This window comes from Caretta caretta, chromosome 11, assembly GCF_965140235.1.
Source record: "Caretta caretta isolate rCarCar2 chromosome 11, rCarCar1.hap1, whole genome shotgun sequence".
In the NCBI taxonomy this organism is placed as follows: Eukaryota; Metazoa; Chordata; order Testudines; family Cheloniidae; genus Caretta; species Caretta caretta.
In genome coordinates this window covers 74,404,254-74,427,158 of record NC_134216.1, presented here as the reverse complement: position 1 = coordinate 74,427,158, position 22,905 = coordinate 74,404,254, and the positions used below count along the sequence as shown (strand labels likewise).

The window sequence follows — 22,905 nt, the reverse complement described above, 5'->3', positions numbered from 1 at the left end:
TGCAGCCCTGGGGCGAGGGTCCCACAAGGAGGCACTGACTGACAGCTGTTACTGCATCCTGGGCTTGTGCCAGCTGGTTGACAGGGATTGACACTCTCCCTCCGCCCCACCTCCAGCGAGTACCCCTGCTGCAGGCACTTCCTCCAGCTCCCCCAATGAACCCCCCCCACAATGCTCTCTTTTTGAGAACCTGAAATATGGTAACCCTAGTCTTGGCTGATGTGGGAGGATGCAGAGACCCCAGCAAGCCATCCACACTCAGTGCTCCTTCCCCGAGCTGTGGACTGGGAGCAAATGCAACCGAGCTCCCCTTCCACGGCTCCCCTCACACATGGAACATCTCTTGGCCTTTGCCTGCTCCATTTAGCCAAGTCGATCATGCTGAGTTTGGGGCTGAGTGCGGGGGAGGAGGGGGGAAAAGGGACACAGAAGGAAGAGGCTTAGTGTTGTTCAGTTCAGAGGATTATCCATGAAAGAGTACCTTCCCCACAGATTGGGGATGGGATGAAGTGGAGGATACTACTCCCTGCTGCCCCTAAGTTTGGCTTCCAAATCCAAGTTAGCAACAGATAAAGGCAGGAGTGCTGAACCACTGCTCTGTCTCCATGGCCAGAGCCAGAGAAACCTTTGGCAAGGTGGCAAAACATCCAGAGACCCATGGATAAGTCTGAGCTTCCTCTAGTATTTGCCAGCAGAGCGGTACAGCCCAAATGTCTCAGACAGAGGCAGAGGTCATGGTTCAAAAAACAGAACAGTTCATCAGCACTTTTAATGTATTTGTTCATTTGCTTTTATGGCTCACAACACAGTGAGGGGGAAAATACCATAGTAATTTTGCAGCCCTGGATACATGAAGACTGGAATACAGACATGGTTGTAAAATCATCACTGTGACCAATTTAGTATCAAGAGCTGCAGAAAGGAATCTGGTACATGAGTGCTCAGTCTGAAGATCTGGTTATCCGATAAATATGCTGGCCAATCTGAGGTAACGATGGCCTCCCAAAGCGAGAAGCTGAGGAGTTCTCCATATGGAAAAGCCAGTGGACTTCTACATGGTAACTATGATGATTCACAATGATAAACAGTCTGGCTAATTCTACAGCAACAGTACAGTTATTAGCTGAATATCTGGCATTAGTACCATGCTGCTTTGTTAACATATGTTATCACAGCGGTGCTGTCATAATAAAGATCTGTTTTTAAATAAGTGTTTACTGTAGCTATGGAAACCAGCATATAATTAGCACAAACAGTTTGTTTGCTAAGACATTTAAAGTATTTAGAGGCAACAATTTTTCACTATATCTGAACTTTACACCTGGGCACAGCACAATGGAACATCCTTTTATCGAAGCAGTTTCTTGGAAATCGGGGTAAAATCTTGGTGCCACTGAAATCAGTGGGAATTTTGCCATTGGCCTGGGGGGGAAGAGAGGGTCAGGATTTCACCCCAGTTTGTCTCCTTCAGACAATAAGGTGCATTTAAAATTAAAGTGGAATGAAGAGGCTGATACGTCAACACAGTCCAAAGTCAGAATTACTGTCCGCCAAGAACCCTGGATTCTGTGGCCGTTCAGCACTGGAAGAAACATGTGAAAACAAACTTCTGCCCTGCATTGCCGAAGACTTTGTTGAATATGCTTTCCCAGCATCCTTCCAAGCAAACTCTGATTCAGCTCTGGTTTTGGATCCACTGGTTGTGAATGAAACTGCTCTTCTGCTTTGAATGGCTAAAGACAGGTGGAAGATATTAAATGGAGAGTTCACCTGCTTTTGCTGCTTATTCCTCACCTGAAGCCCCATGGCAGTTTGGAAACCTTATAATTCCTGGTTGTGAAAAAGTTTAACGTCACCAACACCTGAGCTAGGTTTAGGTGAGGAAGCAGCAGTGACAGTTGGACTCTTAAAAATCCTCAGAAATTTAGAGCTAAGGAACAAGAATACAGAAAAAGGAAAGGTTGTTTTGTGGTTAAGGCACTGGACTGGAGAAATTGGTTCAACTGCTGACTCTGCCACAGACTGCCTGTGGGACCTTGGGCAAGATACTTTGGCAAACTTTTCAAAAACACTCAAATGATTTAGGAGCCTAAAGTCCATTTTCAAAAGTCACTTAGGTACTTAGGAGCCAAAATCCAAGTAACTTCCAATGTGACTTAAAACTCCTAGGTATCTTACTCACTTCTGAAAATTTTGCCCTTAATTTCTCAGGTCCTTGCTTCCCTACCTGTAAAATGGGGACAACACTTTCCTTCTCCAACTTGTCTTTTCTATTTAGATTATAAAATAATCTAGGAATAGCTTCTTCTGTGTGTATGTGTTTGGCATATTGGGGACCCAATCTTGCTTGGGGTCTCTTGAAGCTACAAATAAACAACACCATTAGCAGAAGAGTTCAAAACGTTCCATGCTGACACGGCAGCATTTTACTGTTAAAAGCGTAGGCAAGCCTATGATTCCAGTACTTCTACCCAATGCTGGGTTTAAGTTCTATTAATGTTCGTTCGTAATTAGAAGGTGTAACAATTCCCAATTCCACTTCTTTAATAGCCATGATAGGCTGTACATAAGCACTACGGATACATCCCACCACACACAGCACAAGGAGGAAACTTGATGTTAACCTGTGTTTAGTTCCTTTAACAAATGGCCTCAACTTCAATTTCTTCACCAACAGCAGGACAATTTGCTTTATGTGTACGATTACTAAGAGAAATGCATCACTTGGGTTTACAGTTGGTTTTGGGTTAGGGTGAGAGAAAGGAAACCAAAAGATAAACCCATCCTCCTCCAGTCTGACCTCATGTCTGAACACTACAGGTACGTTTCACAGCCTGGGGCAGCAAGGCAGGCTTGTGCTATCGTGGTAAGAAAAGCTGCATAGACAACGCTTTGAAGTTGTGCCTTAAGCCTCCCAGTCGATGGGTGATGGATTTCAGAGCCTGGGCTCCAGCCTGAAGCACAATGTCTACACAGCCCTTTTTAGAGCTATCATAAATATAAAGGGAAGGGTAAACCCCTTTAAAATCCCTCCTGGCCAGAGGACAAATCCTCTCACCTGTAAAGGGTTAAGAAGCTAAAGGTAACCTCGCTGGCACCTGACCAAAATGACCAATGAGGAGACAAGATACTTTCAAAAGCTGGGAGGAGGAAGAGAAAGAAAGGGTCTGTGTCTGTCGGTACGCTGCTTTTGCCGGGGATAGACCAGGAATGGAGTCTTAGAACTTTTAGTAAGTAATCTAGCTAGGTATGCGTTAGATTATGATTTCTTTAAATGGCTGAGAAAAGAATTGTGCTGAATAGAATGACTATTTCTGTCTGTGTGTCTTTTTTGTAACTTAAGGTTTTGCCTAGAGGGATTCTCTATGTTTTGAATCTAATTACCCTGTAAGGTATCTACCATCCTGATTTTACAGGGATGATTCCTTTACTTCTATTTCTATTAAAAGAAAAGGAGTACTTGTGGCACCTTAGAGACTAACCAATTTATTTGAGCATGAGCTTTCGTGAGCTACAGCTCACTTCATCATCACATCTGATGAAGTGAGCTGTAGCTCACGAAAGCTCATGCTCAAATAAATTGGTTAGTCTCTAAGGTGCCACAAGTACTCCTTTTCTTTTTGCGAATACAGACTAACACGGCTGTTCCTCTGAAATCTATTTCTATTAAAAGTCTTCTTGTAAGAAAACTGAATGCTTTTTCATTGTTCTCAGATCCAAGGGTTTGGGTCTGTGGTCACCTATGCAAATTGGTGAGGATTTTTACCAAACCTTTCCGAGGAAGTGGGGTGCAAGGGTTCGGAGGATTTTGGGGGGAAAGACGTGTCCAAACTACGTTTCCCAGAGTTAGAGTTTGGTGGTGGCAGTGGATATTCCAAGGACAAAGGATAAAATTAATTTGTACCTTGGGGAAGTTTTAACCTAAGCTGCTAAAAGTAAGCTTAGGAGGTTTTCATGCACGTCCCCACATCTGTACGCTAGAGTTCAGAGTGGGGGAGGAACCTTGACAAGAGCACTGGTGCGAGCCCACATCTATCAGCCTGTGCTGGGAGGCTTGCTGCTGTGAGCTGTGTAGCCGTACTCTTTACAGTCGCGCAATTCTGCATCTTGCATGTTCAGCTCATGGCTGCACAGGGTATGTTTACTGTACACTGACCATCAACAAACCAGCTGAAGTAAAGCTAGCAGATCTTGGGAGAATTTATTTACTATAATCATTAAGATGATGGAGGTGTCAAAACAGTGTTGCCTGAGACAGCTCAGAGGAGAATTATCTGAGTCAAGCTTATATATACTCACTGTGTATCTCAATTACTTTTTCCATGGAATGCACTGCATTGGCATTTGCCCTCTGCTGCAAGACGTTTTCTGGAAGAGGATCAAGCTGAAAAAAATGGAATAGAAATAGCAGAGAATTTTAAATTCACATTACTGTATATACTCTGTATCCAAGTGGTCTTCAAGACACTGTATATACTGTAATCTGTACTGAGTGCCCAGTCCCTCCTTTGATTTCCACGATCTGACCCTACTTAAAATTCTGGATATGAAAACTTCCTAAACGGTCTTCTCATTATTGTACACTTCAGTTTTGCGTGCGCACACACCCAGAGCCTTACAGATGTACTAGATTTAATGAATGGAAGCTGAATAGAAAACTTGGGGAATTAAATTGTTCACTGCCATGAACATGTAGCAGTACTTTTTGAAAAGTTTAGGCTCTGGATGAGAGTTTCCAAAGTCATGACCCTTCTATCAGCTCCCACAGAAAACTGTATGTGCAGAATATTAAAAAAAGTTACGAGCTCCAGTCCAGTTTAAATTTGAGTGACTCCTTCCTCCCAGCCTATTCTCTAACCTCCTTCTCACATGACCAAGTCTTATACCAGATCTCCTCCTACTTCTTCCAGAATACCTGCCCACTACTCCCCCATTGCCATGAGCCACCGTGTGGCCCAAAGATGCTGCCGGCCACAGAATGTGAATATCTCCATGCCTCCTAAGGTCCACAGGATGAGAGCTCCACTAGTGTCCAGCTCAGAAATAGTGCAGGACAGAAGCAGTTTTTAAGGATCTTAGAACATGTGTAACTGGAAAGGATGCCTGAGCTTTGACAGTCATAAGCACTCTTAGAATAGCTACTCTGCTTTGGTGAGCTAGGCAGAGCCCTGTTCTACAGTCTTCCCCACCTTTCATTTGTCAACAAACCTATTTCATTTGTCAGTCATTGTGGCGCAGAGAGAAATATTAATAAGGGAGAAAGTGGATAACTTTACTGTTTTTTTTAAATAGCCTGTACATAAGATGTAGATCTATTTCTATGTAACGTTTGAAGTGGAAAAACAAAGCCGTATATAGGTTAAAGGGGCCTCAAAAAAAAGTTAGATACCAACCAAAAGAGAAACTTTTAAACGGCTTTGAACTCCTAATCCAATGAATGTATTTACTTGTAACTTTCCCCAAAATAAAATTTGTGCCCTCCGTGTAAATGTCATAATTTTGGTTAGGATAAACATGACTTTTCGTCCATTACAAAGGAACTGAAACCCCGCTTAAACTCTAAACTGCACAAAACCTTAAGTACAAAGCCACCAGTAGCGCCTCCATAATAAGGAGTTTTTTGTAGCTCTTACTATCTGCTGGGTCAATCTTACCAGGGCAGATAAAGATTAACATATGGATTTAATGCCTATGAAATTTGTGCTGAAGTTACTGTGTGTAGAGAATTGTGTTATCAACCTTATTCTCTGTGATGTTGGGTTCTTTCCCATCCTCCTTAAATAGCGAGAAACAATGAGAATAATGTGACAGAATTGAAATTGCAAGTTGAAAGGTGATACAGAGCTTGTAAAAAGTTCCTAGATTTTAATTTATACTATGTCCACATAAGAATGTCTTTTGGGGCTCAAGTGTCTTTGCATTCTAAATGCACACAGGACATGAACTGCTTGTCTCTGTTCTTATCCAAAGTCATACCTCTCAACCCTGGTGATAAAAAAAAAGTTCGTTAATAAGTTCCTGAGGAAAGGGAACATCTTTTTTTCCCTAAAAAGAGATGTGTGTATGTTTAGCAACGAGAGTAATTCAAAGAAGCTTTTCTGACACCTTGTCTGTACTAGGAGGCTATAGTTATACTGGCAAAACCATCCGGGGTGGATGCAACTGAATCAGTGTAAATGTACTTATGACAGGTCCCGCAGAGAGCATGAGCTATACTTTTGGCTAGGTTTATACTATGAGTGCTTTTTGATATAGCTACACCAGTATACTATACTGGCAAAGTGCTCCTAGCGTCGGCACAGCTCATATTGACAAAGATGAGCTTTTGCTGGCTTAGCTTATTCCAGTCTTCTCCCCTCACCAACCTGAGCAAAATAAGCGATATCAACAAAAGCTCAGTTTTGCCATTATGACTCCGTATATAACTAGAGGCTGTTGGTGGCACAGCTCTGCTGGTCACAAATCACACTTCTTCACACCTGTGACCAACATCGATCTGGCTGGCAAAAATCTGTAGCGTAGACCTGGTCTGTATAAGCACAGTTATACTGGTATGATTGCATCTATGCTAGGGATTTTAGCGGCATAGCTGTGTTGGTTAAAACAAACAATCACCCCCTAACTGGGCAATAATTCTTAGCTCAGGCCTCACAGAGAACAGCAATGTTTAGAATCTAACACAATACAGTGCCAACAAACTCAAACATAACATAATTCAAGTTTAAACATATGCAGGCTGTCCTACTGCATAGGGCCCGTAGCCATCTCCCAAACTGTGGGTAAGTATATTGCAGATGTTACAAGGGGCCAGATTTAATTTGGTGCATTAGTGAATAGTGAATTTCCATTAACAATGCATTTGCTGTGAAAAAGTTCTTGAGCACGCCCTTTAGAAGTAAATGGCACACCGTGTACAGGCCATTTCACTTGGCACGCACAGAACCTTTGTGGCACTAGGGGGTAGGGGAAGGAAAGACTGGAAAGGGAACATGGAAACCTCCCCTCTAAACCTCTCCCTTGATTACATTTCCTTCTGTTTTTCTGGAATAGATTTTCCTCATGTCAGACAAAAAGAAGGCCAAAACTGTTCATTGTAAAGGAATTCCAAACTTTCAAATGAGAAGCATGCCATGAATATGCTGACACTGAGAAAACCACACTATTTCACTCCAATGTGTGGGGAAGGGGAGTCAGCAGACCAAAGACAGCAATATGCCCATCAGCAGGACTTAGAAGCGGTATTTCAATTAATTACATGGTGGGGGGGCGGGGGGGAGGACCCAGCTAGCACCACAATACACTGCATTCTGTAGCGAAGAGCCTCTGTAATCCAATTGTGGCATGAGAACTAGCTTGATCAAAAACTCTGCTCGTATCCCGTTCTGATCCTGCAGCCTTCAACCAATAAAAGAAATTTTAAAAAACCCACATTAAACTGTTTAAAGCGATACTCTTTTTCCTGAGGTTTTCATATTATTTGTTTGGGCGTTGAAAGACACAGAGAATGAGGTTGCGGCGATTTGAGCAACAGAATGTCAAAACCCCTCCTTCTCCCGTGTGCACAAATCAAGAACAAATGGACTTCTGTCAAAGGGTTTGTTTAGCCAAAGAGTCTGGGCAGGGAGTGAGAGATGCAGCACTAACAAATCTCATTTTGTTCAAACAGCCCCAGACATTGCCAGGGACAACAGTACAAGGGGTTTTTTTTGTATACAGAGGGGCAAAAACTTTTTTTTGGATAACATTTTATGCTGAGTTAGTCTGTTCAGGATCAGAAAACTGCTCCTTAAAAGCTATGGCATCCTTTCCCTTTTAATAAAGTCAATCAAGGCATTTCAGTTACTATTGTTATACCTATAGCACTTGCTTCAGTTTCCATTAAGACTGATTTCAGAGTAGCAGCCGTGTTAGTCTGTATTCGCAAAAAGAAAAGGAGTACTTGTGGCACCTTAGAGACTAACCAATTTATTTGAGCATAAGCTTTTGTGAGCTACAGCTCACTTCATCGGATGCATACTGTGGAAACTGCAGAAGACATTATATACACAGAGATCATGAAACAATACCTCCTCCCACCCCATTCTCCTGCTGGTAATAGCTTATCTAAAGGGAGTGAGTTTGTGTGTGGTGGGGCGGAGGGTGAGAAAACCTGGATTTGTGCTGGAAATGGCCCAACTTGATTATCACTTTAGATAAGCTATTACCAGCAGGAGAGTGGGGTGGGAGGAGGTATTGTTTCATGGTCTCTGTGTGTATATAATGTCTTCTGCTGTTTCCACAGTATGCATCCGATGAAGTGAGCTGTAGCTCACGAAAGCTTATGCTCAAATAAATTGGTTAGTCTCTAAGGTGCCACAAGTACTCCTTTTCATTAAGACTGAAAAATTCTGCTTCAAAAAAACCCCCAACACATTGTGATAAGAAAGGCTTTTTCTAGGGAGCCATGCTGCCAGGTGAGTAATCTTCACTTTTATCTTCAGATACCCCAAGGTGCACACTGATCACAGGGGATCTGCCAATTCTGGGAGTGTCACCCCTAGCCTCTTTGGCCCACACGCAGGAACGTTACCAATATTTTAATACAGCATATCCATGATTCTGAAAGGGAATGTTATGTTAAGTGTTCATGCTACATCAGGCTAGCAGAACAGTATGTCCCCTGTGGAAGAGAGATCAGATCTGGAGTATATTACAGGGGAAAATAAGAGTTTGGTTTGTCGCTGTTCTTTTTAACTATCGTCCCTTTGTAGGTATTTGTTCCCTTTATTATTATTTAATATTAATTTGTGGTTGCACAAGACTACAATGCCAGCTAGCTCAATTCACAACACTACTCAAACGAGAACTGGAACAACAGGGGGCTACTTGCTAGGATCAGGCTGTACAGGCAGAACCGCACCTGGGTAGCTTGCAGTGCGCTATAGATATTATTTGGCTTTCCTTCACATAAGCTCTAAATGCCCTGACAACTAGTTAAACTCCCAGGCCGAGGGTTTCAAACTATGCCTGCCGTTTCAGGTGCCCAACTTGGAACACCCAGTCGGGGCTGGATTTTCAGAAAGTCCAACCACTGAAAAGTAGGGTCCTTTAACATGCCTCAGGCCGGGCACCCACAAATGGGGGCACCCACGCTCATTAGCCATGTCTGAAAACCTCGGCCACCGCCCAGCAACGTAAAAAACAACAATTTATCAGCCACTAAATCATAGTACCACAGCTTAGCCACCCAAAGCCCTGGCTTGTGACTGTTTGGTTGCCATTTGTATGGTACTTCCATGAGCACTGGAAACCATTTTGTCCCAAATTAAAAAAAATATTAATGAGACAAGGTGGGGGTGGTAATATATTTTATTGGACCAATTTCTGTTGGTGAGAGACACAGACTTCTGAGTTTCTCAGAATTCTTCTTCAGGTCAGAAAAATTATATAATTTAAAAATCTGCCTACTAGAAATGATACAGGCTGAAACAATTTATATTTGATTCCTGTCTTATGTCAAGTGCTTGTTTTTTGACTCCGGGAGAAACTATTCCTCTTCACCTCATTTGTACAGAACTATACTGAACTCTTTATGAATACCCTTCAACTTCTCTTGATGTAGCAGTGCACTAAGCATTATCAAAGGCAGTGCTTGACTCTGAGCTGTAGACTAGCGGCTGCTCTGTCTGTGTGGTATTCTTTATGATGTAACTGCTGTGAGCAGTGGAATTGCTTATTGACAGCTTGTTTGTAATGTTCAAAACCTTTTATTTTAAGGGGCATGACTACCAAAGCTGGCACTAGACTGCGTGCTTGTGGTCTGAGGACCGGCCCAGGCACTCTCACTCTGTTACCGGCAGCCCTGTTTTCTAGGATGATTGACATTACTCCTTCTTCACTGGAGTTTTCTTCCACAATACCAATGACGGTTCCATGTCAGATAATGAGCTGTGGGACAAAAAAGGCTGACATTCACACGGTTTATTATCCTATGTGCAGGACCTCAACCAAGGTTCCCAAAGCTGGTCAGGACCTTTCGCCTTCATGATCTAGAGTGTAACATTTACACTGTCTTTTCAGAGACTGGCACAGACATATGTATTAACAGCATTGCTGACTGTTGTTTTCAGGAGGAGGTTTTAGCAGGTGGTTGAGAGGGGTGGCCAGAGCCCACAGCGAAGCCAGGACAATCATGGCCTGGAGGTGTTTGACAGGAGTGGCACTGAGGAATGCCCAAAGGTATTCATGGCCATATCAGGCCAGCTCTGAGCATTTCATTCAATGTAGGATGACCAAGGTTCTTGGAGTTTTCAGCCAGTCCCCCTCACCAAGTAGAGCAGTTCACTGCTGAGTCTGAGAAAGACTACCTCACTCATTCCCTCATGCAATACCCGGATGTGCTGAGGTGGCTGGTTACGTGAAGCCATGTTGTGTGGCTGGCTTGCTGTTCAGATACCTGCTGCGGATTCATGGTGTGGAGGATGCAGGGGTGTAGGTTGGGTGCCAAACCCCTTGTTATAAAGTATTATATAGCTCTGGCCAGACAACTGTCTTGGGGACACAGGCTCTCCTCTCTCAGGCAATCTTCTCTGCGGTCTTTCATGGTGCACTGGGGATGGTGAGCTGGTGACTAGGGCTTGAAGCAGGCCTCAGCCTGGCAGTCTCCTCATGGATGATCTCTCTTAGCCCTGAAGTTTTGGCCTGCAACAATGTTATTTCAAAATGAACCAAGCCGGTGTTGGATTGTTGGTTCCCCTGTGGCAGGTGCTCAGTGAGCTTGCTTGCCCTACTCCAGCCATCTCAGGCCATAGCATCCCGTAGACGATATCCTCTTGTCTCTGCTTGATAAGTCTACTCTTCCCCCCTCCCTTCCCCGTGGAGTACTAACACTTTGCTACTTTTAGGGTAGAACTGGCCTTGGTGAACTCAGACCACAGAGCACTGAGGTCTCTTTTATTCCTTACAGGTATCACTGCCCCTATTGCTGGGGCTAGGCTCCCTAATCAAGATGCCCAGGAACTGGATGGGAAGTGTTCTGTTAGGTTCAAGATTACATCTGACAGGACACAGCGTCCCCTCTTCCAGATGGGTCAATCAACCCTTCATACTTATCTGTCTTGGCACTATCATTCTGCATCCTGGCTGGGACTCTGTGCTTGCATTTTCTCCTAACCTTGGAAGGACTGTTTCAGTGGTTTAAGCAAAAGCATCATTCACCAGGTACATTAACAAGCAGCTGTTCAGTACCAGCAATCACAGCTTGGCTTCCCTTTTGGACAGAATCCAGTTTTAAGCAGAGCGTCTGGTGGTGCATGCAATGGAATCGGTGGATTACCATCATGTGCAAGCTCTGGCTATGACGCCATCCCGACCCATTTGATTGTGGGTAAAGCTCAAATTACGAATTTGGGTTAAGTGATATTGGACTGTACTGAAACACAGCCTTGAGTTTGTCCTGGAGATGTGCCAACAGATTGGTGGACCATGCAAGGAAAGGCATCAACTGGGAATGGAGTGTTTTTGTGCTTTCTTTTATGGCTGAAGCATGAGTGCATTACTTATGACCATCCAGCCTCAGATGTGACCTATAACACTGAAATAGGTAGTGTACTGAAAATTGGCTGGGTGATTTGCAGGTGGAATATACCAGTTACACTAGAGTCCAGTGCATCAAAGGTGGCTTCCCAGGTGAAGGTTGTATTCAGCAGGGATAATGGTGGTTTGATTTCACTGGAGTGGTTGGGAAAGGCTGGTACTTCAAACCCTCAGATCTCATTGCAACATTTGATGTTTCCCAGGTGTAGTAACTTGCCTAGTATCTAAATCATGTAAAAACATAGGCTTTGAAATAAGGTGGCCTGGTAGAGCTTGGATAGTTAGCATGTTTGGTACCTAAATACTGAAGGTAGAAGGAGGCCAGGTGTCTGTTCTGTGCTGCTGTTGCCTCCCCTGATTTTCAGAGCTGTTAGCACATGCTGCCTTTAGGCGTCATCCCACTATGCTATTTAATAAAAGCTGCAGCTTGTTGGCCATAAGTTACATAAATTTAAGAAGTCCTCAGTGGATCCTGCCCTCCACAACCTTTATTTTTTCCAAAAGAAGTCAAATTATTTGTAGTGGCTTTGAACAAATCAAAAAATGATAACTAAAAAAATATTAAAAAACTTCTGATGCTGCTAAATCATTTTACATTAAAATATTCTGAGGTGCATAAAGCTTGCAATTATGTTTTAATATCCCTGATACTTGGGAATCACCCTGGGCACTAGGCTTTGCAGCCCCACACAGACATTTTCTTAAAATTAAAATTTTTATTTCAGCTGATGAATTTAATTTCAGCTTGTGGGGCCTGCATTTCCCCCTCATTTCCTTCTGTTTCGCTATATAATTTAGTCATATCTTAAGTTAGCAAATTTCCCCTGCAGCCTGTTGCTATCCACAGCTGGCTGTCCATGTGCGTGCATGCAAAATTGTCTAACACACTGTATATCAAACTTCATCAAAGGGCCCGCAGGATACAGCAACGGTGGCTCACTCCAACTTCCTTGCATTAAAAAGATTTTATAAAAGACCTTGATAAGACCAGTGTTTCCTGCTTTTTGATGTGTGTAAGTAAAAGAACATCGTCATGGTATCTGCACAGTCTTATAATCAGCTTAACAAAACCAAGAACAGGTCCATCCTTAAAAGCTTTTAAGTTCTTTACTGATATTCTGATGTAATTACAAAAAGAAAATAAAATCCACCCAAAAAAACAAAACAACAAATCGAATGTTCCTCTTTAAATTGTCTAAATAGATGAACCATTTCAACTTAGCAAAGTGATTATTGGCAAGACATAATATAGGTAAATAAAATCTTTGGAGCACTTAAACTCAAAAAGGTGTGTGTTATGAAAGATGATTCCAACCAAGTTTATCACTGGGGAATAATGCTTGTTCAGAGCGTTAAACTGTGTGTTCTGCAAAGGTGGGAGGCTGCAGAAGAGCAGTTTTGATCCAAGGTTTGGATGAAGCCAAGGAAATCGCCTCTGATGATGAGGGGTCTGAGAGTCTGTAGTACAAGAAAACGAGGGGCTCTGACAAGCATCATACCACTGAACTGGGTGGTATGCCAGTGTCGCTGGTTCCCAAGTTACTGGGGGCCAAAAGAAGGACAGAGCTCCTTGGATAGAGACTGGTTGGCTCAGTCACCCCCATTGGGGCATGTGACAAATCTGCCAAGCCAAAGCTCAAGGAATCAACAGCCTTTGAAGGCTCTGGTAGAGGGGAAGTCAGAGAATTCGGAACAGGCATTATGATATCCTGACTATTCTCACCAGGGTCCACTGGATTTATTAGTAAGATCTTCTCCAGAATCATCTTTCTCCCGGCAGAAATGCCCTTAATGTTTTGGAATCCACAGCTATGGAGTTGGCTGGAGCAGTCATTTATCAGCTATAGGTTGCCCACGCTTCTATGCAGAATCAAACCCAGCACTGGTGACTTCTTGGACGAGAAAAAAGCAGGTTCCTTGTCATTATATTGCAGCTCCACATCAAGGAGCTTTATGACTTGTTTATGGTTCAATGTCAGCTTTGAAGTCATGGTTCTCAACTTAGACAGCTCTAGAACCGAAAGATTACTCTGGTTTTCCTCTGTATGGCTGTGCACCTGGAGGCTTTTAACCCTATAGTCCTCCACCTGTTGCCTCCGTAGTCTCTTCAGCAAGGAGGGGTGACAAGAGAACAAACTCTCTTCCTCCAAGGAACGCAAAGACTCCTGAAGAACTCCTCATCCTCCTTCATCTGATGGGCAGTCAGACTTGCTCTCTGGGGAAGGCGAGGAAATGGCCTTCAGAGGTGCTCCTCTCTATATTATCCCACGAGACTGTCTTGATTGCTTCCTTTTCTCCTCTACGGGATGTCCGGGCCTTTCAAGATTTGCTTGAATTCATTACATATCTGTCTGGATGTCTGAGGACTCACTGAACTAGGGGCCTTCATTTGATCAGTTTGCAGTTGTATTGAGCATGGGTGAGTAGATCTGCCAAGCCCTGCATGGGAGTTATCCATGCATATCCCATGCAGAATGACAAATAGATCTTTGTGTTTAAATACACTGCAAAGTATGCATGGTGATCCTTTAATCGAAAAGACAGCCCAAAATAATTCACACAGCACACTGATTCAATCTGTGATGATATCCCACTTTAATAGCATAGCTCCAGTTTGAAAATATATCTAATCACTTTCACATGCTGCTGCAAGTCTCAGCTGTGTATGATACAGGCAACGAATAGAAGTGACATTGCTTTTCTTCACTCATCTTCAACATTTATGTTTTGAAAGGCTCTTGAGAGCTTTTGCTACAATGACATCTTCTGAGGTAATAGTGGATACTTCCTATTCCAGTCTGACCTGACTTGTGCTTTGCAGCATTAAGCCCAATTTTCTTAAATGGAAAAGTGGCGTAGTACCGTCCTGTGCATGCCATTTGGAGTCTGGCCACACATTGGAAAGGCATTTAGTATACCATGAGGCATGTGGGCGTTCAAAAGGGGATGAATACACCAGAAAAGTTGGGTGAAATCAAGTTGTTCATAAAGCCTATAGCTAATTCCCAAAATACAACTTAAAACTGACCCTGGGCAGCTTTAGTATATGCCACAGGTACAAACCTGTCAGGTAACAGAGTAGATGATTTACCTGTGCAGTATGGGATTATGTTGGCTGCACAATTAGTTCTTGTTTAGATTTGCTGCATAATTGTGCATTTGAATCTAAGCTTTATCAGGTGTTGACTATGAAGCCTAATGATAATTCTAATGTTAACTAGTTCATTGCTGATAATTTTGGTAGAACCAGCCCACTATAATGTACCTATTTCTTGTTGCTGGATGCAGTGGCAGGGGGCAATAAGGTTGCCATCAAAGGGTGCAGGGGTGGGGAATGAAGAATTCAATTCCTTCCTTCCATATGCTTACCACCCCTGCCCACAACAGAAAGGAAAGTGGCTTCCCCATACCAAAAGGTTCAACTGTTTCCTGGATGTCAAGAACTAGACCTGCTTTTCACACTTCCATGGGGCCCAACAGCTTAAATGGTCCCTAATCCAGCTATCAAACCCTCCAGCCTTCCGCTGACAACTTTCACAGTACAGGTAGGCACTTTCAATAGAGAAATCTGCAGCACACTGAAAAACTGAGGGCAGCAAAAAATAAAACTGAACGAAATACTGAAACAAACAGCACAAAGGACACTATACTGACTGCACTGGGTAAGGACAGCAATGAGGAGGAAAGGGGTTGGAGGATGGCCACAGACACACATTTATTTGGATGACAAATTTGTTGTCCTTGTCCAAGATGAGGAAAATGCAAAATACAAACAAGTGGCAAAAACAAATTTTGCTTTTAAAATTCATTCAATTCTTATTGCGTAATTTGTTATAAGAGTGGCAAGGTATGCTTTTTAAAAAACGCAACTGTTCTCTACACTAATACTGTTCCTTTAAAGGAAGGACTAAAAACGAAGACCAATCAAAGTTTCAGAAGTTTAGGAACCCACTAATCAATGCTGGCAAAATGCACTTGGATAATTTTCAGTTTTGCAATATAGTTGTTGAACTTGTAGCATCTTAAATTTGTCAACATACAGCCATTCACAGTGCCTTTAGTTTTTTGTATACCTCGTTTCCCAGCAAAGCAGAAACACATGCCTCAGACGCATCACAAATGGCTGTCAGGTCATGACCTCCTTCGAGGGCCAGAACAATTCGACCTCCGGCCAATCCCATCAGCTGCTTCGTCAGGTACCCAAAGCCTGTAACAGGGAAACAGGAAATGCAATAAAAGGGCAAAGGTTGACAGAGGAATCAGACTCCTGGCAAAGGATCAAAGAATTATAAAAGGAATTACATCATATTAAAAAAACCACAGGGATCTGGGAGGACTAAACACATAATATAAGCCAGGTTTTATTTTAATACATTTGTTTCAGAATTTCAGCTGTGGCTCCCCTTTGGATCCGATTACATGTATGCATTATGGGACAGATTCTGATCTCACACGGGTGAAAATCTGGAGTACCTCCATAAACTCCACTGGAGTTACTTCAGATTTACACCTACGTAACTGAGGTCTGAATTTGCCCCATTGTGTTTTAATGCTTTGAATTATTAGAGTAGCAAATAATCACACTGGGAAGGAAGGAAAGAGACTAGAAGGAGGTCACTTGTACCTTATTTGAGCTTTATGTTATATTATATACGATATGCTCTCCAGAATTAATGCCGTACAGGAGACAGAGGAAAAAAGAAACAACCACCTGTGGCTTGTGCTTCTATTTGTGGAAAAAAAATGGATTATATTGTTCCACAGGAACTGATGGGCAGGATCCCCTGGGAGATGAGGTGGAAAGGAGTCCAGGAGAACTGGCTGTATTTTAAAGAATCCTTTTCAAGGGTGCAGGAACAAACCATCCTGATGTGCAGAAAGAATAGTAAATATGGCAGGTGACCAGCTTGGCTTATCAGTGAAACACTTGCGGATCTTAAACACAAAAAAGAAGCTTACAAGAAGGGGAAGATTGGACAAATGACCGAGGAATATAAAAATATTGCTCAGGAGTGCAGGAGTGAAATCAGGAGGGCCAAATCACACCTGGAGTTGCAGCTAGAAAGAGATGTTAAGAGTAACGAGAAGGGTTTCTTCAGGTATGTTAGCAACAAGAAGAAAGTCAAGGAAAGTGTGGGCCCCTTACTGAATGAGGGAGGCAACTTAGTGACAGAGGATGCGGAAAAAGCGAATGTACTCAATGTTTTTTTGTCTCTGTCTTCACGAACAAGGTCAGCTCTCAGACTACTGCACTGGGCAGTACAGCGTGGGAGGAGGTGACCAGCCCTCTGTGGAGAAAGAAGTGGTTCAGGACTATTTAGAAAAGCTGGACGAGCACAACTCCATGGGACTGGATGCGCTGCATCCGACGGTGCTAAAGGAGTTGGTGGATATGATTGCAGAGCTATTGGCCATGATGTTTGAAAACTCATGGCGATCAGGGGAGGTCCCAGATGACTGGAAAAAGTCTAACGTAGTGCCCATCTTTAAAAAAGGGAAGGAGGAGGATCCGGGGAAATACAGGCCTCACCTCAGTCCCTGGAAAAATCATGGAGCAAGTCCTCAAGGAATCAATTGTGAAGCACTTAGAGGAGAAGAAAGTGATCAGGAACAGTCAACATGGATTCATCAATGGCAAGTCATGCCTGACTAACCTAATTGTCTTCTATGACGAGATAACTGGCTCTGTGGATGCGGAGAAAGCAGTGGATGTGTTATTCCTTGACTTTAGCAAAGCTTTTGACATGGTCTCCCACAGTATCCTTGCCAGCAAGTTAAAAAGTATGGGCTGGATGAATGGACTATAAGATGGATAGAAAGCTGGCGAGAGCATCGGGCTCAACGGGTAGTGATCAATGGCTCCATGTCTAGTTCTCAGCCGGTATCCAGTGGAGTGCCCCAAGAGTCGGTCCTGGGGCTGGTTTTGTTCAATATCTTCATTACCGATCTGGAGGATGGCGTGGACTATACCCTTGCAAGTTTGCAGATGACACTAAACTGGAAGGAGTGGTAAATACGCTGGAGGGTAGGGATAGGATACAGAGGGACCTAGACAAATTAGAGGATTGGACCAAAAGAAATCTGATGAGGTTCAACAAGGACAAGTGCAGAGTCCTGCACTTAGGACAGAAGAATCCCATGCACTGCTACAGACTAGGGACCGAATGGCTAGGCAGCAGTTCTGCAGACAAGGACTTAGGGGTTACAGTGGACGAGAAGCTGGATATGAGTCAACAGTGTGCCCTTGTTGCCATGAAGGCTAACAGCATTTTGGCCTGTATAAGTAGGGGCATTGCCAGCAGATAGAGGGACGTGATCATTCTCCTCTATTTGACATTGGTGAGGCCTCATCTGAAGTACTGTGTCCAGTTTTGGGCCTCACACTACAAGAAGGATGTGGAAAAATTGGAAAGAATCCAGCAGAGGGCAACAAAAATAATTAGAGGGCTGGAGAACATTACTTATGAGGAGAGGCTGAGGGAACTGCAGAAGAGAAGAATGAGGGGGGATTTGATAGCTGCTTTCAACTACCTGAAGGGGGGTTCCAAAGAGGATGGATCTAGACTGTTCTCAGAGGTAGCAGATGACAGAACAAGGAGTAATGGTCTCAAGTTGCAGTGGGGGAGGTTTAGGTTGGATGTTAGGAAAAACTTTTTCACCAAGAGGGTGGTGAAGCACTGGAATGCGTTACCTAGGGAGGTGGTGGAATCTCCTTCCTTAGAGGTTTTCAAGGTCAGGCTTGACAAAGCCCTGGCTGGGATGATTTAGTTGGGTATTGGTCCTGCTTTGAGCAGGGGGTTGGACTATATGATCTCCTGAGGTCCCTTCCGACCCTGATATTCTATGATTCTATCTGACATCTAATGCTCAATATCAGGTTCTTCACATATACAACACGCTATAAAAATCTCTGGGGCACCTGGGCTTTGATCATTTGACACACAGTATATTTAATTCTACTTTAAAAAAAACCCCGCAAGGATTAAATGACAGATTCAGAATCTGAAAAAAACTCAGTGCATCACCTCGTCCTTCAGACTTCTCTATTTTCTGTTTTACTAAGTATCACAAGCACCTCTGCAGCAACAATATTGTATGTATTCTATTGTATGTATTTGTACTGTAACGTATTAATTAACAGCCTTGGGACAAAACCCACTGACTGAACCAACTATATAATAATCCCCCTTAGTTCAATTTTACATATTACGAGAGCAGTATAAAATTAGAGAAATTCCACAAAAAGGCAAACAAGGTATCACCATTTACAAAGTGTTTGTGGATACCTTTAAATAACTTGTCTTTTACAGCTCTCCTATTTCATTTAAATCTTTTTATTAAAGTCATGATTTCTACTTCCTTTTAAAAGTTTTTAAAAGGACTTTTAAGGATGTATCTTAGATAATCACCTTTCTAACAGACAGACATCAAAACCCTAAAAATTCCTTCTGATTTTTAGAGACTGTGAGTCAAATCCTGTTTTCTGCTGAATTACATAGAAAGAGTCCAGATTTACACCAGCATAACTGGGGAATGCATCTGTGCAATGCACGTTGTGGATCCAAAGGAAAAAGAATGAGATCTGAATTATATAACCTTTTGACAAGGCAGAGTAAAATCATCAATCTAAATTGTTTACAAGTCTGGGAGGAAAGAATGGACAGCTAAACACTCTCTCCTTACTTTTGACATTTTGCTTTTCTTTATTTCTGCATGAACGAAACGTAACACATATTGTTATTTAGCATGTATCTTTTTCTATATTTAGAATAGAGTATGAATGGTGTTTTATAAGAATTAGATGCACCAACAGACGAACAGAAGAAGAATTTTTCATGTTATTTTTTTAGGTGGTCTGAAACAAATACTACACAAGTAAATAACAAAGGTACAAACAGATTTCTGAAAATGTTTACATTTAAAGACCAAGGGACAGAACCCCGGTGTAAACTATAATAGCTCCACTGAAGTTAATGGGGCAATGACAGTTTACACCAGTTTAGGATCTGCCCCCTTGAAAAGCTGCAACTTACATTTTGCTGATAGATTATATCCTCCAAGAGGTGTAGGATGGCCTTCCACTGCATCAAAACCAGATGACACCAGCACAACATCTGGGGCAAATTCATTGGCAATTGGCATTACTACCGTTCTGCAACAAAAATGTAACAATGGCAGACTGATTACTTTGTCTGGCTCTTCAATGAACTGAGGAACATTGAGATCACCTTGAGCAAACGATTATAAATTGCACTATTTTTGAAGTTGGCTAAGGTCACATCCCCTTTTCTCTTCTCACACGATGAGAACACTAGGAACTGGTTAACAGAGCACACTGGTATGTTATATCATGCAGTTCTATTTTAAAGTCAAAGCTTGTTTGTAATGTTGCTTATTCAGTGGGGTTGATTATTTCAACCACTAATAGTATAACAATCCAAATACGGAAATAGCCCACCATGCAATAAAGTTTAGATTTCCAGGCGTGACTGACTCTTTGTTTGGTCATCTCAAATCTTTTGTTCTTTGTGTACTGGAGGTGAAGTTAGAAACGTGGAGAGGGACAGAAGGGGAAAGGATAGGGTAAGCTGGCAGAAACGAACTGAAAAAGCCATAATTTAATAACCTCACTACGTGGCATTTGTCTCCCTAGATACAGCAATGATGCTTCTCCAGTATTTGCAAAGGCACTTATTTTTTCCATCCTACAGCTTCATTAACCATAATTAAAGGCTGGCATGCAACAAGGACTATCGAGTGCAGAGCTGTGTGTGGCTGGGATGGAGGAAAACCACAATGTCAATTTTTCCCTTTATGGAACTCGCCACTCAACTAGTAATAGAGTAAAGTGGCTAATACATGGATAGACCAAAAGGAAGCTTTAATATTGCTGAAATTAAAAAAAAAATATGTCTTTTACCTACTTTTATATACAGACACAAAGCAACTCAATCCATTTTAAGGTGGTACAATGTCAGAGAGGAACAAGAAATAAAACTAAAATGGAATATGGAAAATATTTTATGTGCAAGTAGGTGTCGACACACACTAATCTCAGTGTTGTATTCCGTAGAAAGGTATCATCATATTGGTTTATCTTTTTTCCTGCCCCCTAAAAAACTACCCAACCTTAGTTCCTACTCAAAATATACTCTAGATTGAAAAAAAAATTCAGATGTCATGATGCAAACTAGGCAAAATGAGCTGCTGAATAGGGAATAAAAAATTGCAATTTATGCCAAGCTCACTATTAAAGGCATTGCAGAACTGAAAATATCCCATTTAAAGTTTTAAAACAGAGAACCAAAGCTGCCTCAATAAAAATGTTACAGACCCACAAAATCCTGTGACTAGGAAAGCTTCCAGAAAGTATTCTTGGATGAATGCCTTCGTAAATGGTACAGTTCGATAGTACACTCACTTTGTATTCGGTGTACAGTAAATGAGCAGACAAACAGACACACACACTCACAAAACTGTCTCGAGTGATTGCACTCATCCACAGCGTCACTGGTAAGTGACATGAATGGTAGGAAGGATACATAAAAGGATGGATAGGATACATAAAACCTACATTCCCTATAAAATAGGATTTTCCAGTGCCTGCTCCTGGTTTTCTGACGAGATGTAACGATTACTATGATTATTAAAGAATCCAGGACACTCCTGGAATGACTAGGGGAAACTGGGTAATGAAATTCCACCTTTCTGAAGTCTTATGTCAATTAAACTGGAGATGGCAGTACTCTATTTCCAGTTTCTAACTCTCTCTTCTAATTAGGAAAACCCTTAATAGCCAAGCATGTGATTTTACATTTTGTGTAAAATAAATGTTAACCCTCTCTTCAAAATATGCACACAAAGGGACCGGTGATCATATATATGCACTTATATTGGTTTCCTTAAAGCTTTTTAAGATATTACTGTATTAGCAGTATATACTGCAAGCTAGCACAATGAACTGATGTCTAATGCCAATTTTCATAGGTCTTTAAATAATATCTGCCATGTCAAAGGGAATCCCAATGTATACCAGCTAAAACTGGGGATGGTCCTACTGGGATCCAGGAAGTGGGCGGGCAGAAGGGTCCCGTCCGCCCCAGCCTGATGGGGGGATCCACAGGACCTGGAAGCCAAGTGATTTCGGGGGACACCTAATAGAATAACAGGAACAGGAGTGCGGTCAAAGGGTCAAACAAAGGGAGCCTGACGGGGACACCGAGCAGAGAACCCTGGACAGTGCCCACTGCTCCTCGAAGGCGAGGAGTCAGTGGACACCGCCCAGAGGAACTCTGCCCAGATGCGTGAACGGACGGAGGATCGGAAATAGGCCCCACAGTCACAGGAGTCTCCATCGGCCAACCTCCTCTCCCTGGTTTGGTCACTAAAGGTGAACAACATGTGACATTCTTGCACAGGGAAAGATAAAAAGTTTCAGAATGGTGAAAGAAAAAAACTGAGTAGTGTGTGGTCTGACAAAAGTCTTTTGGTTTCATTTCCTCACATAAGACTGCCACGGTAATCTAAGGAGCTCCTACATTTATTACTGGTGGTCCATCAGCACTGTTATAAAGACATATAGAAGAAACTACTTCACCCTCCTTACTCTGTCAGAAAAAACAATTTTTTTTGCAGTGGTTGTGGGTCAAAGTTCTAATTTAAGCGATTGCAGTTTGCTGTACTGCAGAGGGCTTTTAACGGCGGTCATAACTCCAGAAAGACCAGATTTTATTTTTTTCCCCAATGTATTTATTGCCGTGTAAACTTTTCCTCCACACACATTATTATTTAATAAAGCCTTAGTAGGACTTTTTGCTTATGACTTTAAAGCCAAGAAAATCTTTTTACTGAAACCCACAGACATTCTAAGTAAAAACCACCTCATTCACAAAGAACTTAAGCAGCAGTTTCGAAGCAAGTGCATGTGGCTAAGTTTTTTTTCTATGCTTTGAAGTACTGCTGAGCTATTTAGTTTCTAGCCAAAGGAAAACTGCTAAACTCATCAGATTTTTTCAGAACTAGGTTATTATATTTTGAGAGTTGCTAGTATCTGTTCCTGCTGTGTGGTATCACCCCAACTCCAATTAAAGTGAAAACCAAAATCAACTTTGAATTGTGTAATATTATAGTTTTGAACAAGCCAATATAAACAGTTGATATGACCAATGATTGACAATTATTTTCTTTTTTATGCATCACTGAATACTCCATCCTGTTGATTTCCAAATATTAGCATACTGGAGTAATATGAAATAGCAGCTAATATCAGGTGAGCAATACACACAACTTACTCACATCAACAGTGGCATTCAGCAATCACATGCAGACCGG

At 42.2% G+C, this 22,905-nt stretch overlaps 1 protein-coding gene across 12 annotated transcripts in view; it reads right to left on the bottom strand.

Moving 5' to 3' along the window:
* HDAC4 (histone deacetylase 4) overlaps positions 1 to 22,905 on the bottom strand; it is a 475,906-nt gene that overhangs the window by 6,733 nt on the left and 446,268 nt on the right. For all 12 annotated transcript variants that reach the window (XM_048870012.2, XM_075118165.1, XM_075118166.1 and 9 more), the window contains 3 exons: positions 19,608 to 19,726; positions 15,648 to 15,781; positions 4,300 to 4,384 (listed from right to left, as the gene is read on the bottom strand). In XM_048870012.2, coding sequence (XP_048725969.1) covers positions 4,300 to 4,384; positions 15,648 to 15,781; positions 19,608 to 19,726 — 338 coding nt within the window. The remainder of the gene's footprint in view (positions 1 to 4,299; positions 4,385 to 15,647; positions 15,782 to 19,607; positions 19,727 to 22,905) is intronic.